At 40.9% G+C, this 19,595-nt stretch overlaps 1 protein-coding gene across 1 annotated transcript in view; it reads left to right on the forward strand.

Moving 5' to 3' along the window:
• Positions 1 to 8,272: 8,272 nt before the first annotated feature.
• ADAR (adenosine deaminase RNA specific) overlaps positions 8,273 to 19,595 on the forward strand; it is a 46,254-nt gene continuing 34,931 nt past the window's right edge. The window contains exon 1 of the mRNA XM_074389818.1: positions 8,273 to 8,347. Within this exon, the coding sequence (XP_074245919.1) occupies positions 8,300 to 8,347 (48 nt within the window). The 5' untranslated portion in view covers positions 8,273 to 8,299. The remainder of the gene's footprint in view (positions 8,348 to 19,595) is intronic.

Consider the following 19,595-nt stretch of genomic DNA (forward strand, 5'->3'; position numbering starts at 1 on the left):
GCAAAAAACATCTACACAAAACAAACCTCTTTTACTTTTTCCCAGTAGCCTGTTCCTCTATTTCTAATTATTCCCAATGTTAGGAATTCAAATTCATGTGTTTTCAAGCTTAAATTCTGGAGATGACAGAAAAGGCTCACAGAAGCAAAAATACATTTACAAGAGTTCACATAATAGGACTCCTTCATTAGAAAGGAATAGCTATTCTTGCATCTCACTAAAATAATAGTGCTTTCTCCATATCTGTGTCTCTAAAATGCTGCTCCTTCTTTTGAGAACATTCCCTTTATATCTCATCATATGCCCCACCTCAGAATCTCTTGGCCTCACCTGTCTCCAGGACATTTGACTCCAGCTCCAGTCACTGCTGTTGGGAAAATAAATCTCGGGATCCCAAATCACTAAGCCAAAGGGGAAAGTCAAGCTAGGAACTGCTGAGGGCAAAGGAAATTTTCACAAGGAAATTCCTTGGGGACTAGGGACAGACAGAACTTAGTCATCCTTCTGCTCAATGAGATAAATGTGTATCTGATTGCTTCCTTTGGAAAGGCTAATGAGAAACTCAGGAGAATCCAACTGCTTGTCTCTTATCTACCTGTGACCTGGAAGCCTGCTGCAAGTTGTTCCATCTTTCTGGACCGAACCAATGTACACCTTACATATGTTGATTGATGTCTCATGTCTCCCTAGAATGCATTATAAAATCTAATACAGAATGGAATATAAAACCAAGCTGTGCCCCACCCACCTTGGGCATGTTGTCAGGACCTCCTGAGGCTGTGTCATGGACACACGTCCTTAACTTTGGCAAAATAAACTTCCTAAATTGACTGAGACCTGTCTCTGATATTTGGAGTTCACAGGACCAACTGTGCATGGGTTGCATTCACCTTCATGCAGGCACACAATGACAAGACCTTATTCCATACCAATACCACATGCTTCTTTCCACCCTTCTGCTGATGCTGAGTCATCCAACACCAGGGGACACACATGTATGAGACAGAAGGGCAGGAGAGTTAACCCTCATAACAGGAAAAACAAAAGCCAGTAGAGAAATTCCTCTCTTCTTTTCCCAGTGCAGTTTGTTGAGGGAGTGAAGTTACCTTTAAATTATTCCCTCAAGCATGCTTTCCTGAGACACACTTTATACAACTTCTTGGAAGATAGCCCCATGGATTGCGCTGTCCTGGTTGCATTTAGTGGCAGCTACTCTGCAGACACATCCCCATAAGGGCTTTGTTTGCTTCCCTGCATGTAAATCCTAAAATACAATGAAAATTACTAATTTCTGGAGTTAGAAACAAAAGGAACCAAAAATGAGACAACAGTACCATATAAGTCAGAAAAGGTAAGAAAGGAATTAAAATATTCTAAACGGTTTATGTTATCTAAAAGAGAATGGTAAAAAAAATATTTAAACTTTATGCCTTGTTACATTAAAACACATGATACATTTCTAAAAAAAAGAAAGTATAATTCTAGGTCTGTAGTGAAAACACGGAAGAAGGGGAAAGGTGCAAAAAGAACTCAGTTAATCCAGAAAAATCCAGAAAAAAAAAAAAAAAGGCCCAGAGACCTAGAAAATGTAGAACAAATAGAAATGAAAAAGAAAGAATCAGAATCTAAATATATAATCATAATAAATGTACATGGACCAAAATTAACAGTAACAAGACAGATTATCAGTTAAGACTTTTTAATACAGCGGTATACATTAATACATCTAAAGCAAAAGAACTTAGAAAGGTTGAAAGTAAAAGGACTGAAAATATTGCAAGTAAACATTCACTGAAAGAAAGCTGGCTTGGGCTGGGCATGGTGGCTCATGCCAGCAATCCCAGCACTTTGGGAGGCTGAGGTGGGTGGATCACCTGAGGTCAGGAGTTTGAGCCCAGCTTAGCCAACATGGTGAAACCCTATCTCTATTAAAACACAAAAAGCAGCTGGGCGTCGTGGTGGGTGCCTGTAATCCTAGCTGCTCTGGAGGCTGAGGCACGAGAATCGCTTGAACCTGGGAGGCAGAAGTTGCGGAAAGCCGATATCATGCCATTGCACTCCAGCCTGGGCGACAGAGTGAGACTTTGTCTCAAAAAGAAAAGAAGAAGAAAAAAAAGCCAGGTGCAGTGGCTCACACCTGTAATCCCAGCACTTCGGGAGGCTAAGGTGGGTGGAGCACAAGGTCAGGGATTCAAGACCAGCCTGGCCAATATGGTGAAACCCCATCTGTACTAAAAATACAAAAAAATTAGCCAGGCATGATGGCACATGCCTGTAATTCCAGCTACTCGGGAGGCTGAGGCAGGAGAATTGCTTGAACCGGGGAGGTGAAGGTTGCAGTGAGCCAAGATTGTGCCACTGTACTACAACCTGGGTGGCAGAGTGAGACTCCATCTCAAAAAAAAAAAAAAAAAAAAAAAAAAAAACTAAGAAAGCTGGTTTGTGTGTGATAGTATCAGACAAAACAGACTTTAGGACAAAGAGCAATGCAGAGATACAATGGGATAACTGTGTCATGATATAAAATTTAATTCACCAAAATGATAACACAATTCTAAACACATAAGCACCTAATAAAATGTGTTCCAAGTATAGGGAGCATAAATTGATAAAAACTGGAGAGGCTGACAAATCTACCATTATTGTGGGTAATTTTTCAACATACCTTTCTCTGTGACTGGTACTGGTAATTCAAGCAGAAAGCAAAAAGCAAAGATACAGGATATGTGAACAATGAAACGAAGAATCTTGCACTAATGGACATGTATCAATTTTGCACCTAACAATGAAAGAATACAAATTCTTATCAGGCTTATTCTTCTCAGAGTAGATTATAATTAGGCAATAGCAAATATCAACACATTTTCAATAAAAGCATAAAAAATTTTTTATTATTATTATTTTGAGACTGAGTTTCACGCTTGTTGCCCAGGCTGGAGTGCAATGATGTGATCTCGGCTCACTGCAAACTCTGCCTTCTGGGTTCAAGCAATTCTCCTGCCTCAGCCTCCCAAGTAGCTGGGATTACAAGTGGGCACTATGGGCACTACCATGCCCAGCTAATTTTTGTAATTTTAGTAGGGATGGGATTTTACCATGATGAACAGGCTGGTCTTGAACTCCTGAGCTCAGGTGATCTGCTGGCCTCAGCCTCCCAAAGTGCTGGGATTACAGGTGTGATCCACCATGCCTGACCTAAAAGTATAATAAAAATTATGGTAACAATGCAAATATGTCAGAAGAGACAGGGTCTTACTCTGTTACCCAGGCTGCAGCATCAAACTCCTGGGCTCAAGTGATCCTCCCACCTCAGCCTTCTCAGTAGCTAGGACTACAGGTACACACCACCATGACTGGCTAATTTTTTAATTTTTATTTTTTTAGTAGAGATGGGATCTCACTATTATGCCCAGGCTGGTCTCAAACTCCTGGGCTTAAATGATCCTCCAGCCTCAGCCTCCAAAAGTGTTGGTATTACAGGTGTGAGCCACTATGCCTGGCAAGAACATACTTTTAAAATAATGAGTTAAAGAAGAAACTACAATAAAAATTTAAATATTTTAGAACTGAATAATAGTGAATTTGGGATACAGAAAGCAGTGCTTCGAAGGAAATTTATTGCCTTAAATGTTTTTAGAGAAAAAATGGCTGAAAAATAATGAACTAAACACACAACTTAAGAAATAAACAACAGAATAAACTCAAAGAAAATGGAAGGAAGGGGATGGTGATAAGGGCAGAAATGGAGATCGAAATGAAATAGAAAACAGGGAGAATCAATAAAGGCAAAAGTTGGTTCTTTGAAAAAAACCAACAAAATAAATAAACCTCTGCAATGATTTATCTAAGAAAAAAATGATAAAAAGTCATAGGCAAATAACTTCTTAGTCTGTTTTCGCTATAATATGCTTTGGTAACTACAAAATCTCAAATCTCTGTGTTTATTTCTTATTTGCTATATACGTTGATTCTGCTGGGCTCTCCTCTACACGTATTCTTCATTCTGGGGTCCCCAGTCAAGGACATGCCATTCTCATGGCAGAGAGAAATGAACAAGAAACCTGGTAGAAATATGTATGGTATCTTTTAAAGTTTCTGTTCACATATGATGCCAACTGCAATCAAGCCCATCACAGCTGGGTAGGTATGCATTCTTCTGTCACAAGAGGCACCTCAAATCACATAGCAATAGGTAGAAATGTCTAGTCCTCTTATAAGAAAAGAAGCAAATATTTGGAGAGCAATAACACAGTCTACCACAAGTAATATTATAAATGAAACAAACTATAAATACGGCAGAGATTAAGAAGATAATACAATCAGTAACTATACCAATAAGCTTAAAACCTTAGATGACACAGGAAAAAGTTATTATTTTATTAAACTGACTCAAGGCAAAAGAAAAAACATGAATAGTTTCATAACTATTAAGTAAATCAAAGCCATATTTTACAATCTTCACACAAGGAAAATACCCAGTCCAGACAGTTTTGCTGTTCTGTTTTGTTTTGTTTTTGTTTTTTGATGATGGAGTCTTGTTATGTTGCCGAGGCTGGTCTTGAATTCCTTGCCTCAAGTGATCTTCCTACTTGAGCCTCTCAAGTAGTTGAGATTATAGGTGTGAGCCACTGCACCCAGCTCCAGACAGTCTTATTGGTGAATTTTATTGATGCTTGAAAGGAAAAAAATCACTCCAATCTTATTAAAATTCTTCCAGAGGATACAAAAAGAGGGAATACTCTTTTTGTATATACTTTATGAGCCTTGAAATATATTACTTTATGAGCCTTGAAACCCAAACAGATCAAGACAGAATGAGAAAGGAAAATCACAAGTCTATGTTTTTCATAAATACAAACACAAAATTCCTACACAGAATATAAGCTGAGTACAACAGCATATAAAATTGGTCAAGTTGTTTATCCTAGGAATGCAAGGATAAGTAGTTTAATATAAAATCTATAAATGTCATCTTTTTTCTTTTTTGTTTTATCATATTAACAGAAATTGTGTGATGATTTCAATAGATGTAGAAATAAATTGATTAAGTTCTAATCCATTCAAGATTTTTAAATTTTACTCAACGAAGAATAAAAGGTACCTTCCTTAATTTGATAAAGCAGATTTACAAAAAGCCTACAAAAACATCATTCTAAATATTTTACCATAAAATATACAAAAATAATATTAAGTTCCCTTCTTGAATGTCAGGATCATCAAGAATGCCCATTATCACCATTTCCTAACGCTGTACTAGAACAATGTACTGCCTTCTCCTCTAAACCAGTGTAACACTTTTAGGTAAAAAGCAATAAGGGTTGGGTGTAGGAAGGAGGGAAACTCACATTATTTTCAGATAATGATTGTTTACATACAAAATCAAAAAGAATAAATAAATTATTATAAATAAGAGTTTAGCATTGTGGTTAGATATAATATCAATGTACAAAAATCAAATTTATTTCTATACCATCATCAAACAATTAGAAAGCATATTTTAAATGGCATCACTTATAATAGCAACAAAAACTACAAAGTATCTGGGAATAACCCCCCCCAAAAGATGTGCAAAATCTGGACAAAGAGAATAATAAACCCAAATTAAAGCATTAATGAAGACTGAATAAAAACAGAGTTATCCCTCGCTTATAGAATGGAAGGCTCAGAATAAAAAAATGTCAATTCTCTCCACATTTATATACTATATTTATTTAATGTAATGCCAACAGGTTTTTGTTGTTGATGGGGTGTGTGTGTGTGTGTGTGTGTGTGTGTGTATGCAACTTGTTTGTGTGTGCAAATTGAGATGTTTGCCTTAAAATACGGGGAAACAAAGATCAAGCAAAAGAAGATGAAGAATAAAAGGAAGATTTTGCACTACTAAACATCAAGACTTTCTATAAAGCTATGGTAATTAAATAATGTGGTGTTGACATCAAGATAGACAAGTTTTCCAGTGGGCTTAAATAGATAGATCTGAAATAGACCCATATGTAACTGGAATGTTATATAACAAAGTTGGGAAAGCTGGGGCCAGACAATAAACAAAGCTAGGGGAAAATAAAGGTCATTTGTATGTAAAAAGTAAATTGGAATCCCTATGTCACACCATATACAAAAGTAAATTCCAGAAAGAATAAGGATTTAAAGATTTTTAGGAGAGGCCAGGCATGGTGGCTAACACCTGTAATCCCAGCACTTTGAGAGGCTGAGGCAGGTGCATCAAAAGGTCAGGAGTTTGAGACCAGCCTGGCCAATATGGTGAAACCCCATCTCTACTCAAAATAAAAAAGTTAGCTGGGCATAGTGGCGGGCTCCTGTAGTCCCAGCTACTCAGGAGGCTGAGGCAGGAGAGTTGCTTGAAACTGGGAGGCAGAGGCTGCAGTGAGCCAAGATTATACCACTGCACTCCAACCTGGGTGACAGCAAGATGTCATCTAAAAAAAAAAAAAAAAGATATTTAGGAGTAAGAGTAAGTGAACATATATTAGGGTAGGGTGAATGAAAAAACAGGTTAAATGTTAATAAATTCGAAGTTAATAACATCTATTTATCAAAATAGAAAGTGAAAAGACACAAATGGAATGATAAATTTGCAACACATACAACTGACAAAGAATTAGTGTCCCAAGTATGTGAATAAACAATCCACTAAAACAAAAATAAAAGACTCCAACCAGCTGTTATATAAACAGCCAAAGACGGCCTGTTTCTGGGTCCCTGGGTTGTTTATTTCTCCACAGCAAGCTGGTATCTATTACCTCAAAAGCCTGTCAGCACCTAACTCAAATGTTTATACATCCAGGCGTTTTAAATATAACCCAAATAAGCAGATTTTTAGGCATTTAAGAGCTGCTTGCCAGCTTTGTATACCTCATGAAACTGCCCAACATCTGTTAGTCATAGATAAGATAAATCCTGTGGTTTATGAAGACTCCAATTTGCTGCTACCCTTGGGAACTTTCTGAAACAGAGACTTGGCTGCTGAACATCACCTAGACCTGGTAAGCCCGCTCCATTCTGGAAGTTTCCTTCTCTCTTCCCATTTTGGATGATTCTTCTCCACTCCTAATCTCTGGATCTTCTCATGAGGTGAGGGCCTTCCCCTAAATGCAAACGTGTCAAAGCTCACACAAACAAAGCTTGAGTGTGCTAGTATGCCACCTCCTGGTCATATGTTTTTCCTTGCTCAGGCCTAAAATCCCTCAAATGCCCTACACTGATATTTCACAGAAGAGAAACTACAGATGGACAATAAATATCTAAAAGAGATGCTTAACCTCAATAAGGCCAGTTTGAGACCATTTAACTCCCTGTGCATTAGCAAAAAACAAGAAATCTGAGGTGTTAGAGATGTGGATGCGGGTAGGAGTATAAACTGGTACAACCACTTTGGGTAAAAACTTGGCACTATAATATAAAGTGGAGTACTGGAATTCCAAGTCCTGTCAGTTCTATTACTAGGTAAATATACCCAAGAGTCATTTTTTTGCACAGGGCACCACAAAGCAATGCTGATTTCCAACACTGTTGGAAATAGCAACAGACTGGAAATTACACAAAGATTTGGCAGCTGGAGAATGGATAAATTATGGTACATAATGGATTGTTATGTAGCAGTGAAAATGAACAAAATGTAACTTCAGTCAACAAAGGTGAATATTAATAACATGTTTGTAAAGAAAAATGTACCAGGCCCAGGCCTCTAGATGAAAGTTTGGAAGCACACACAAAACTAAGAAAAGTAAAAATGCATTGCTTAGTAATATATATAAATGCGAAAATAAAGCCATATAATAGTTATGTAAACACAAATTCAGGATGGGGGTTACTTCTGATGGAGAGGCAGTGGCAGAAAACGGACCACTTACAAACTAATGAAAGTTAATTGATAATATTTTAGTTCTTGATGAGCGTGTCAAGTTAAAGGAAGCGTTCATTACATGACTTTAAAAATGAACTAGTTTAATTTAATTTAAACGGGGAATTCAAGGACTACTGGTTATAACGTATCATTGGCTAATGATGTGGTCTGTTTTTTAAAAGAGGATTGTACCTTCGTACCTTCTCAGGCCTTCGGCCCAACCACGTTATGAAGACTAAGAAGGAGTTTAATAAAGGCCATGGGGCAAAAATGCAGCATCCTAAACCCAAGTACCTACTCACCACCGTACCCAAAATAGCGGTATTAACATAACGTCAAAAAACGGAAGACTTAGCAACAAAACCTTTGCTTTCCTAGAGCGCAAACAAAAGAGGGCATCATCACGTGGTACTTCCTCCCACGCCCGGCGCGCCAATGATGATGTCACCAATCTGCGACCAGACCATTGATTCCCGACTGAAGGTAGAGAGGGCTACGTGGTGGGGGAGGGCGGGGGAGGGTCTCGGCGGCAGTGCCAGCCTCAGGGTGTCCGGCGGTGTCCCGAGGAAATACAAGACCCGGTAAGAGGCTCCGTCCTTCTCGGCCACACCAGCCCGGGCTGGAACGCCCGGCCCTTGCGGCCTCTCCAGTCTCTGGCGTTGATGTTAGGGGAAGCGCGGGGGCGCCCCGGCGGGGCACTGAGGGTGGCTGCAGGGCCGGGTGGGGACCCGTCTGGTAGGGGCTCAGTGGCCGGGCTCGGCAGCCTTCCGGGAGGCGGACGCCCAGGGCTGGTGTACTTGTGTGCGTGTGTGTGCGCCCGTGTGTTCGCCTGTGTCTGCTCGGGTGTGGGCGGCAGAGGCTGCGCACGGATGCTCGGGCGCTCGTGCCAGCCGGAGCCCAGCAGCTGGGTACCAAAGGCCCTTGTTTCCCTCTTGCCGACTCCCCCGCCTCGGAGAGTGACTGGAGAGCGAGGCACCTGGCACTCGCCCGGTACGCGCTTTGCTGCGTCCTCTCCCCCAAACTGCATTAGGAACGGCCCTTTATCCCATAGATGACATCGCCGCCCTGGCGTGCCTTCCACGGGCAAGGCGTAAGGCGGCCACTGTGGAGAGCCCACTGCGGGGTCACGGCGGCCGCGCTCAGCCTCTGTCTGGCCTGGTGCAGGAGGCCTAGTTGCGTCACCTCCCCTTCCCTCTCTGTTTAGCTTGATTTGGGGGCCCCACTAGGGGGTAAGCCGGCCCCAGGTGACTCTGTTGGTGTCAGAGTTTGGGAAACTTGCCTTCCGAAAAAGGGTACCTGTCACTGGATTTCGAATGTTGTGTGGAGGAGCCCAAGCGTGCAGTTGGCGGAGGGCGCAGAGTCTAGGCTGCTACCGGAGGAGACTTGGAAACAGAGGCCTGCACAGTGGCTTGTTGCTAGAGAGGGAAGCAGGATTGCTAGAGTAGGTCATTGCGAGCAGAGGAGGCAGGAGTGTCAAAGGATTGGCAGTTGTGCGAGATGATGCCAACTTCCTTCTCTACTGGAGGAGCTTTGTTCTCATCCTTTTAAAGATCTTGAAATATCTTGTTCGTTATTTACTAACAGTTGAGTGCTTGCTGTATGGAAAACGGGAAATAGAGTGGAAAGAGCACATGCACTTTGGAGGCAGATCGGCCACTTAGCAGCTGTTTGACCTTGAGTGAGTTATTTAACGTCTCCACTCTTACGTGGGCTTATCTACAAAATGAGGATAATTATACCTACCTTGCTGGGGTGTCAGAATTCGAAGTGTCTAGTCTAACTATTATTAGTAAGGGCCCAGTACCCAGGGGCTTGGACTTGCTCCCTTGCTGAAGGTTTCCTGTTGGTACAGCTGCTTGAGAAGCAGGGGAACTTTTTGCTGTTTTGGATGTTTGCTATTCTGCCAGATATGATGAGCATACTTGGGAGTGGTGGTGGGGGGGGAAATCTCAAAATCCATAATCTCTCTACTGTATACTTCATGAAATTCTAGAACTGCAAAGAGGTTAAGATCTCACGTAAGGCCGAGCGTGGTGGCTCACACCTGTAATCCCAGCAATTTGGGAGGGCAAGGTGAGTGGATCACATGAGGTCAGAAGTTCGAGACCAGCCTGGCCAACATAGTGAAACCCTATCTCCACTAAAAAAAAATTAGCCGGGCTTGGTGGTGCATGTCTGTGATCCCAGCTACTCAGGAGGCTGAGACAGGAGAATCGCTTGAACCCAGAAGGTAGAGGTTACAGTGAGCCGAAATCCCACCACTGCACTCCAGTCTGGGCAATGACAGCAAAAATCTGTCTCAAAAAAAACAAAACAAAACAAAAAAAAAACCTGACTTTATTAATTATAGCTTCTCTCTTTTTTTTTTTTTTTTAATTAAATTTTTTGAGACAGAATCTCGCTCTGTTGCCCAGGCTGAAGTGCAGTGGCAGTATCTTAGCTCACTGCAACCTCCATCTCCTGGGTTCAAGTGATTTCCTGCATCAGCCTCCCGAGTAGTTGAGATCACAGATGTGCACCACCATGCCTGGCTAATGTTTTCTTTTCTTTCTTTTTTATTTTGTTTGAGACCAAGTCTTATTCCATCGCACAGGATGGAGTGCAGTGGCAAGATCTTGCCACACTGCAACCTCTGCCTCCTGGGCTCAAGTGATTTTCCCACCTCAGCCTCCCTTGTAGCTGGGATTACAGGAGCACACAACCATGTCTGGCTGATTTTTGTATTTTTAGTAGAGACAGGTTTTCACCATGTTGGCCCTGCTGGTCACAAACCTCTAATCTCAGGTGATACACCTGCCTCAGCCCTGCAAAGTGCTGGGATTACAGGCGTAACCCACTGAGCCTGGCCTATGCCTGGCTAATTTTTGTATTTTTAGTAGAGACAGGTTTCACCCTGCTAGCCAGGCTGATCTCGAACTCCTGACCTCTAGTGATCTGCCCGCCTCCGCCTCCTAAAGTACTGGGATTACAAGCGTAAGCCACCGTACCCAGCCAATAGCTTCTCCGTATATAGCATTTGCTATGTACCTGACACTGTGTCAAGCACTTTACATACACTAACTTATATTATCCCTCCGGCAACTTAGTGCATTCAGCATTATCCTCATTTTACAGATGCAGAAGTGAATCCTGGCTAAGGTCCTGACACTAGTTAACGGCAGAGCTGGAACTTGAAGCCAGCCCATTAGGCTATGTGATTTGAGTCTTGCTCTTGCTCAGTGCCTAGTATCCTGGCCATGTGAACCTGGTGTGGTGGAGAAAAGAGGCCCAAGCAGAGTTTAGTGGGCCAGCACTGGCTGCAAGAATAACATCTCAAATTGTCCAATGATACATTATCTTTCATTTTACATTTTACTCAGCATTGTTCAGATATGAACTGAGATTTGGCCTTTTCACCCAGAGAAAAAAGGAAAGGCTCATGGGCAGACAGTACTGGGATCATGGGCACCAAGTAGGTATTTGGAAAATGCTTGTGAAAAGAAGAAATCTTGAGGCATTGTTATTTCTGCCAGAAGGCGGCCCAGTGCTTATTATACAAAGGGTCCTTAAGCCAGCTGTTTTTATACTATAACACAATGTAATATGAGCGTTTTTCTGATTCATGGATTTAAAGATTTGAAGCTCTGTTTCAGACCAAGATTGGTAGTATTATCTGTGACCAACTGATTAGAGTTCTCAAATATGTGAACAACAGAATCTGAGCTTTTGGACTTCTGTAATAATCTCTTGAGATAGAGCAATTTGTTTTGCCTATAACATCCGTTAGACTTGGACCTTAACGGGCATAGCTGCTTGAGTTTTCTGGAGAGCACTGGATGATCGTTTAACGTCAGGGATAAAGAGTTCAAAATATTAAGTTTGTCTCAAATATTTGGGAAAGATCTGTGACTAGTGTGCATTCATAGTAGGAATAGTAAACTAGTTTTAAACAGGTGATATTCCTGGTATTTTTGATGAGCTATTCTGTGTCATAAAGATGTTTAAAGATGACTTATGGTTGTGAAGTGAACTATTAGGAACATACAAAACTTATATAACCCATCCGTATAGACTGTGACTTACATACACACCCCTCAGTTCTTCCACCCAGGGAGTTCTAGTTGCTTCTTCAGTACCCTCTGGTTACCTTGAAGCCACGTATTTCCCCATCTTTATCAGACTTACTAGGTGAGACCCTTTGCCATCAGCCTCCCTTTCCTTCTGTACCACCTCTTGCCTCGTGCACACAGAATGAAGCTCTTCTCCAAAAGGGCTGTATATTCATCTAGTTGCAAGTGGCACAAACCCAGCGTAAACTAACTTCAGCAAAAAAAAGAGTTTTTCCTCTCTTTGATTATTTAACTAGAAAGTCCAAAACAAGCTTCAGGCATGGCTGGATCCTGGCGCTAAAATAATGTCCCCAGGGCTTTCTTGGCCCATCCTTTTTTGGCTCTTTTTTCTTTATTGACCTCATTCTCTCTTGCTGCTTTCTCTATATTTACTGGAAAAGCTCCTTATCAGCAAGCCCAAGCCTATGACCTGATGGCTGTCTTTTAGCATTGTAAACTAATCATTGCTGACAAGGAAATAGGGAGACCACAACTGGACAGACGTGCATCATAGGCTCACTCCGGGGATGAGGAGGTGAACTGCTCCACCGTAGCCATATGGGATGGGGAAGCGCAGAGGTCCTAGGGAGGCAGAACCAGCACATGACCACGGCAGGGGTGTGTGTATGCACACACGTGCTTACATGTGTGCTCTTATCTCACTTCTCTGGGGTCCTTCTAGAGCCTTCCAACTAGAATGAATCCAGTGGGTGGTGTTTGCCCATCGACCACTGCATTTCACTGTAGCATCCATGATGTGCTCTGCGTCCTCTCTGTACATTTGCATCTGCTGTTTGGGTTGTCCTTCCTCACTGCTTCGTCTGGCTGCTGCTTATAGATTCAGGTCATGCTTTTCCCGGAAGCCTTCCTTGACACCTTCCTTAATGAGCTAGGCATCCCTCCTCTGTTCCCGTAAACACCTGAGCATAACCCCCTTGTGGATTTTATTTCTATTTGATAATTGTCTGTTTATTGGTCATTTCCCCTCTAGACTGAGAGCCCCTTGAGGACAGAGTACCCTTTGCTTTGTATTCCTTATCTCCTACCCTTAGCTAGCATTATTTGTCCTCATAGCGCTCATAACTGACATTGTTTATTTGTTTATTTCTTACCTGTCTCTCCTCACTGACTTTCTCTCATTAGCTTCATGAGAGACAGTGCGTAAAGGAATTTTCTTTGTTTGTTATCAAAGCAAAACAAAACTATCCTGAAGCCTAGGACAGTGCCTGGCACATAGTATGTGTTCAGTAAATGTTTATTAAATGCATGAATGAAAATCTTCCCACAGGAAGAAAATGCTGGCATTATGTTGATGAACACTCGAATCCGCATGATAGATACACTTCTCACTGTGAAGGTCTGAAACCTGAGTCCCGGGGGTCATCCCAGGAAGGCAGAACACCTCTTCCCATATGTGTTCGAACCTGCGGAGGTCAGGCCCAAGGAGTCTCCAGCTGGAAATTCTACCCTGTGTGATACTTCACTCCTTTCAAACCCTTCTGAACTTTGCTAGGTTGTATATTAAGGCTTTTATTTTTCAGGCCCTTTCCTTGGAGCATTTATTTTTAAGAACATTTATTTGAGCACTTCCAAGGTAACAGGCACTGTTCTTAGGCCTTTATAAATAGGAACTCACTCTTGGACTGGAGCCTGGGGATCAAGGGTTGTGAACTTTAAAACCTCTTTTCTTTTTAAATACCAAAACACTCAAGAACAGAAATGAGACAACCGTGCGTCTAGCTCATCTCGCCCTCCAGAAGTAGAGCTACCTAACCGCCTGATGTATGTCTCCTCCCTGCCCTTTCCTCGGGTTTTTACGGCCATAGCTAGTGAATGTAACATACTATGTCTGATGGCCGCTGTCTGGCCTTCACCCTAGCGTGGCCATGCCCTGCCGTGGGGTATGCGGCAGAACCTGGTGGGGAGCCAGGGGCTCAGCCCACTCTGCTCTTCAGGACACAAGCTACTCAAGCATCTGTTTTCAGCCCTCTCCCGGGGAGAGCTTAAACCCACATCCTCAGGACCCTACAGAACACATCCATCTTCCTGGTTACATGTTACGCCTTATCTCCGGGAACCCCAGCCACACCATACCCACCCCTCAATAAATGAAGAAAGGGAAAAAATACCCCTTTCTTTCTTTTGACAACAATAAAACAGTACTTCGTATACAAATAAAGACTTGAAATGACAGGGTTATTATTTAACCCCGCACTTAACTCCAAACACCCAGGCTCCAGTTTCAGCTAGCTGCGATACTCTGTCGTAGTACTTGGTCCTGATTTGCTTCCTAAAAAGTGAATACCAGTTTCCACTGCCCTCGGCAACTGTGCCTCTCCCTCGCCCTACCCTCCTCTCCAGAACTGAATATTCTACTGAAAAAGGAAAATCTTAGCTAAATTTGAAATAGCGTCTCACTTTAATTTGCATTTGTCTTATAATTATTACAATTAATAATAACCATAACCCTTTTTACCCATACTTAGGCACTTTTGTTTCTACTTTTTAAATTCTTGGTTAATGTTTTGTCTATTCACTTATTGTGTTTAAGTGAGTGAGTGATTGATTGATTGATTGATTGATTTTGAGATGAAGCTTTGTTCGTTGCCCAAGCTGGAGTACAATGGTACAGTCTCGGCTCACTGCAACCTCCACCTCCTGGATTCACGTGATTCTGCTGCCTCAGCCTCCTGAGTAGCGGGGATTACAAGCACGCGCCACCATGCCCATCTAATTTTTTGTATTTTTAGTAGAAATGGGGTTTCAGCACATTAGCCAGGCTGGTCTCAAACTCCTGACCTCAGGTGATCCTCCCGCCTCAGCCACCCAAAGTGCTGGGATTACAGGCATAAGCCACCAGTGCCCGGACAGTGATTTTTAAAAAATACTTAAATATACAAATATTCTAAAAACCATGCATTTGTCCTCATTGTGAAAAGCAAACAACTTTGTTTGCATTGAATATTTTTTAGTTATTGTTTGCCATCTAATTTTGGCTGTATCATTAAAAATATAAATCTATTTTTCATTCTTTTGTAGATAAATTTTATCCTTTTTGATTTCTTCTTTTGCTTGTGAGCATAAAAAGATTTTTTCCTCATTCCGTATTCTAGTTTTTTTATGGTTTTCATTTTTAATATGACCTTTAAAAAGCTAGCTTCGGTTTGATTTCAGATTTTAACAAGATGTTTGATGAAGATAGTGTATTATTTTAAATAAAATCAGTTTTAATTAAAGGTCTATGTTTTATTTTAAGGATGTTTATATTACTGTACTTATATTTTTTCCTTTTTAAATAATTTATGGGAATAGCAAAAAACTTGCTTGACAAAACTAAAATTCACATATATAGATAATCATAATTTTAGTGTTCTTAGCGTTTCCATAAATTGCTGCATGAAAATATATTTATGTGTGGCTGTCTGATTTGAAGAGGCACTCGTGCTTGCCAACAGCTTTTCAGCACGTAGCCAAGATAACAATTTCAGCCTCTTCCAGTTTCCCTTCCTCACTGTTTCCTTAAGACTTTTTTCATGGGGTTATAACTATGTGTACCTATGTGCACAGAGTTTATGTGTACCTCTCAATGCATTTTGACAAAAATATATACCATTTATCCCAATCAAGAAATAAAACATTTTTATTACCTCAGAAAGGTCCCCCGTGCTCCTTTCTAGTCCCCACAACCCCCAAAGGCCAACCTTTGATGTCTGATATTTATCACTATAGATTAGTTTTGCGTGTTCTGAAGTTTCATGTCAGTATGTGCTTTCGTGCGTGGCTTCCCTCATTGAGGATCAACCATGTTGCATGTGTCAGCATCCATTGTGTGAATATGCACCAAGTTATTTGTTCATTAGTTTATTCATTAGTTGGTTGACATTTGGGTTGTTCCAGTTGGGGCTCTTAAGAATAAAGCTCTATGAACAGTTTGTTTCCTGTTTTTTATTGTGGTAAAATACATTACATGAAATTGACCATCTTAAACAATTTTTTTTAGCGTATAGTTCAGTCGTGTTAGGTAGAGTCACATTGTTGTGCAACAGAGCTCCAGAACTTTTTCATCTTACAGATCTAAAACTATATCCATTGAGGAAAAATGGATATACATTTGCTAGCCACAAATGTGCCCTCATTTCCCCCATCCTCCAGCCCCTTGCAAGTCTCTTTGTGGCCATTTTTCTTGGGTAAGTACCCAGGAGTATAAATGCTGGGTTTAGCCTTAGAAGAACCTGCCCTACAGTTTTCTCAAATGGTTGTACCATTTTATCCTTCCACAGTACACAAAAATGCTAGTTTGCTCCATATCCTCACCAACATTAGGTATTGTGAGTCTTTTTTATTTTAGCCATTCTGTAGCTGTGAAGTGGCATCCCATTGTGGTTGTATCACATATTCTAATCAGTTATTTACATGGCCATTCCCATTGCTAGACTGTACGCTTCGTAAGGGCAAGCTTCATGCCGTAAGTAGTTATTTTTTTGTTCTTATTAACCTTTTTCTTCTTATTTTGAGGGCGATGCATGCTTTATTATTAAAAAGAACTTGAGAATAACAGAAAGCTGTTAAAAAGTCAATAAAATCACAGGTTAACTTGCTTCTCAGACATCATCGTGAGTATTTAGGTCTTTCACGCAGTGCTGTGTTGGTTTGCCCACAGATAGAGTAGTTCGCACACACGATGGTTGATTCAGCAACCCAGCAGTGTTCCAGCCCTCTGCCTTGCCATCCTCTGGACATCATTTATTCCCAGCGAGGAGCCCTTCTCTCAGACAGCCTCAGACAGATTGTTTTTGTGGTTTGCTGGCCACAAATGTATCACATGTATCCCTGACAAAAGGAGTGATACTCAATACTGGATTAAATTAGATTAATCAACATCCTTCCTCTAGGCCTGGGGAGGGAACTTGGCCTTCTTTGGAAAGTGGACAGAATCAGGGCAACTCTCAGAAAGGGAGGCATCGTTTTAGAGTAGGCCACCAGCACTATCTGCCTCTTATACATATTGTTTTTCAAAGATGCAAGAGTTCGCTAATTATAATTTTATATTCTTTCCACTTTTGAAATTAACATCTCCCATGGCATTAACTCTTTGTAAATATCACTTTTTAATGTGTTATATAATTCCTGGCTATAGGAGACTTCTTGACCATGTCTCCAGTTTTAACATTAAAATTGCAGTTTTTGGCTGTTGCAAACAATACAATAATGAACATAATGTTCATACTAAATTTCAGACTATCTTCCTCAAGGCTGATTTTTATGAGTGGTATTATTAATTACATTTATATGATTAATTACTTAGTTTTCTGATTACGTTATTAATAATAGTGATTATTAATTAAAGTAATGAACATATTTATGGCTTTTGACACATATTGTCCAAATTTTTCTTTCTTTTTTTTTTCTTTTGGAGACAGGATCTCTGTTGCCCAGACTGGAGTGCCATGGCACTAACTCGGCTCACTGCAACCTCCGCTTCCCAGGCTCAAGTGATTCTCCTGCCTCAGCCTCCCGAGTAGCTACAATTACAGGCATGCACCACCACATCTGACTAATTTTTGTATTTTTAGTAGAGACCGAGTTTCACCATGTTGGCCAGGCTGGTCTCAAACTCCTGACCTCAGGTAACCTTCCCAAGTGCTAGGATTACAGGCATGAACCACCATGCCTGGCCTGTCCATTTGTTTTGTTAAGAAGTTGAAACTATCAGTTTATTCTTATCACCATTATAAGAGAATGCCTCATTCTATTCCTTTCCTCATTTTTTTGTTTTATACCTCCTCTTTCTTTCTCTCGATCATTACCATATATTCATTGGACAAATATTTGTTGAGTACCTTCTATAGCCAAGGCACTATGCTAGGTCACAGGGATACAAGACTACTACTGTTTACCCAAGACGCATGTGATCAATCAAACACATAACTACAACTAATGATAAGGTTATACAGACAGCCATCTAGGGTTATGGATACTAAAACTTTTTATGCTGTCTGGCTGAGTACTGGAGGAGAAAACAGTGTGTGATTTGGCTTTTTCAAAGCTGCAAGAATGGTATGTGGCTGTTGGGTAAACAGAATGGAAGGTGCTTTTTGTGAAGACTGTTTAGGGTGGGCTAGGCCCCAGGTTGGGCCATGCTATAGACTTTGTTAGGGACTTGGGCCTTTATTTTAAGAGAAATGAGTAACCACAGAAAGGCCTAAAGAAGGGAGGTGGCAATGACCTAATCAGATTTGAGAACATTTTGGAGGGGGTCATGGTAGATTCCTAGAATCCAAGATTAGACTGTGAAGGTAGCCACGGAGTTGCCAAGCAGCCCAATTAGTCTTATTTTTAATTGCCAATTTTATGAATGAAACCATAAATCATATTACATTTTTATGTCTTTACTTATCATGTGATTGAATATTTGCCCACATGTTTGATACACACTTGCACTTCCTTTTTTGTGAATTGCCTGTTTGTGGACTGTACTTTTGGAAGGAACAGGATAGCGTCATGGCTGAGAGGACCCGCTCTGTAGCCAGAGTGCCTGCATCTGAATTCCTGCCTCTGCCAATTCCTGGCTGCATAACCTTGTTGAAGATGCCTTCCAACTTCAGACTTTGTTCTGCCTCCATTTCCTCTTCTGTGCCATGCTGTAACATGGGAACAATAATAGTGGACCTGTCTAATTAGGTGGTGGTGAGGACTACAAGAAACCACGGTGCTGGCCTGAGTGCTGCGTGCGCACGCACACACACACACACACACACACACACACACGCTAACTCTGACCTGCATGTTTGGTGACTGTGATTCCTGTATATTATTACTTATTTATTGATTTATATTTTTAAGCTCTTCACTATGAACATTTTCAAACATCATGTCATTTTTTTTTTTTTTTTTTTTTTGATACAGAGTCTTGATCTGTTGCCCAGGCTGGAGTGCAGTGGTGCCATCTCAGCTCACTGCAACCTCCCACCTCTGGGTTCAAGCAGTTCTCTGCCTCAGCCTCCCAGGTAGCTGGGATTACAGGCACCCGCTGCCACGCCTGGCTAATTTTTTGTTTTGTTTCGTATTTTTAGTAGAGACAAGGTTTTGGCCAGGCTGGTTTGAACTTCTGACCTCATGATCCACCAGCCTTGGCGTCCCAAAGTGCTGGGATTACAGGTGTAAGCCACCACACCTGGCTGTCACTTTTTTGAAGTGCAAAACATATCTGCAGTGAACAGTTATCAGTCCTCTCCCTCATTGCTGTGAAATGGATCAAGTTGTACACACTGACTTTGTTTCTTGGTGTTTTTATTTATTTATTTATTACACTTAGTCTTTTAATACATTTGCAATTTGTTTTGGCTTGCAGACGATATCATCACAACACTAGTTGATCCAAAAAGATCAACTGAAAAACTCTTAGAACCAATACCAGTCAGAGTATGGTTGAATATAAGAGAAATACATAAAACACAATAGCTTCTTTATATATAGGGAAAATTACCATATTCTTAATAGCAAATAAAATGTTAAATAAAAAAAGAAACATTTAGGAATAACCCTAAGAAATGTGAAGAACTCACATGTGGAAAATTACAAAACTTTGCCAACGAATGTATGTCTTAAATAGAAGTACATACCAGTCCCAGATGTGATGGCAG

This window comes from Saimiri boliviensis, chromosome 19 (genome assembly GCF_048565385.1).
Source record: "Saimiri boliviensis isolate mSaiBol1 chromosome 19, mSaiBol1.pri, whole genome shotgun sequence".
Taxonomy (NCBI): domain Eukaryota; kingdom Metazoa; phylum Chordata; class Mammalia; order Primates; family Cebidae; genus Saimiri; species Saimiri boliviensis.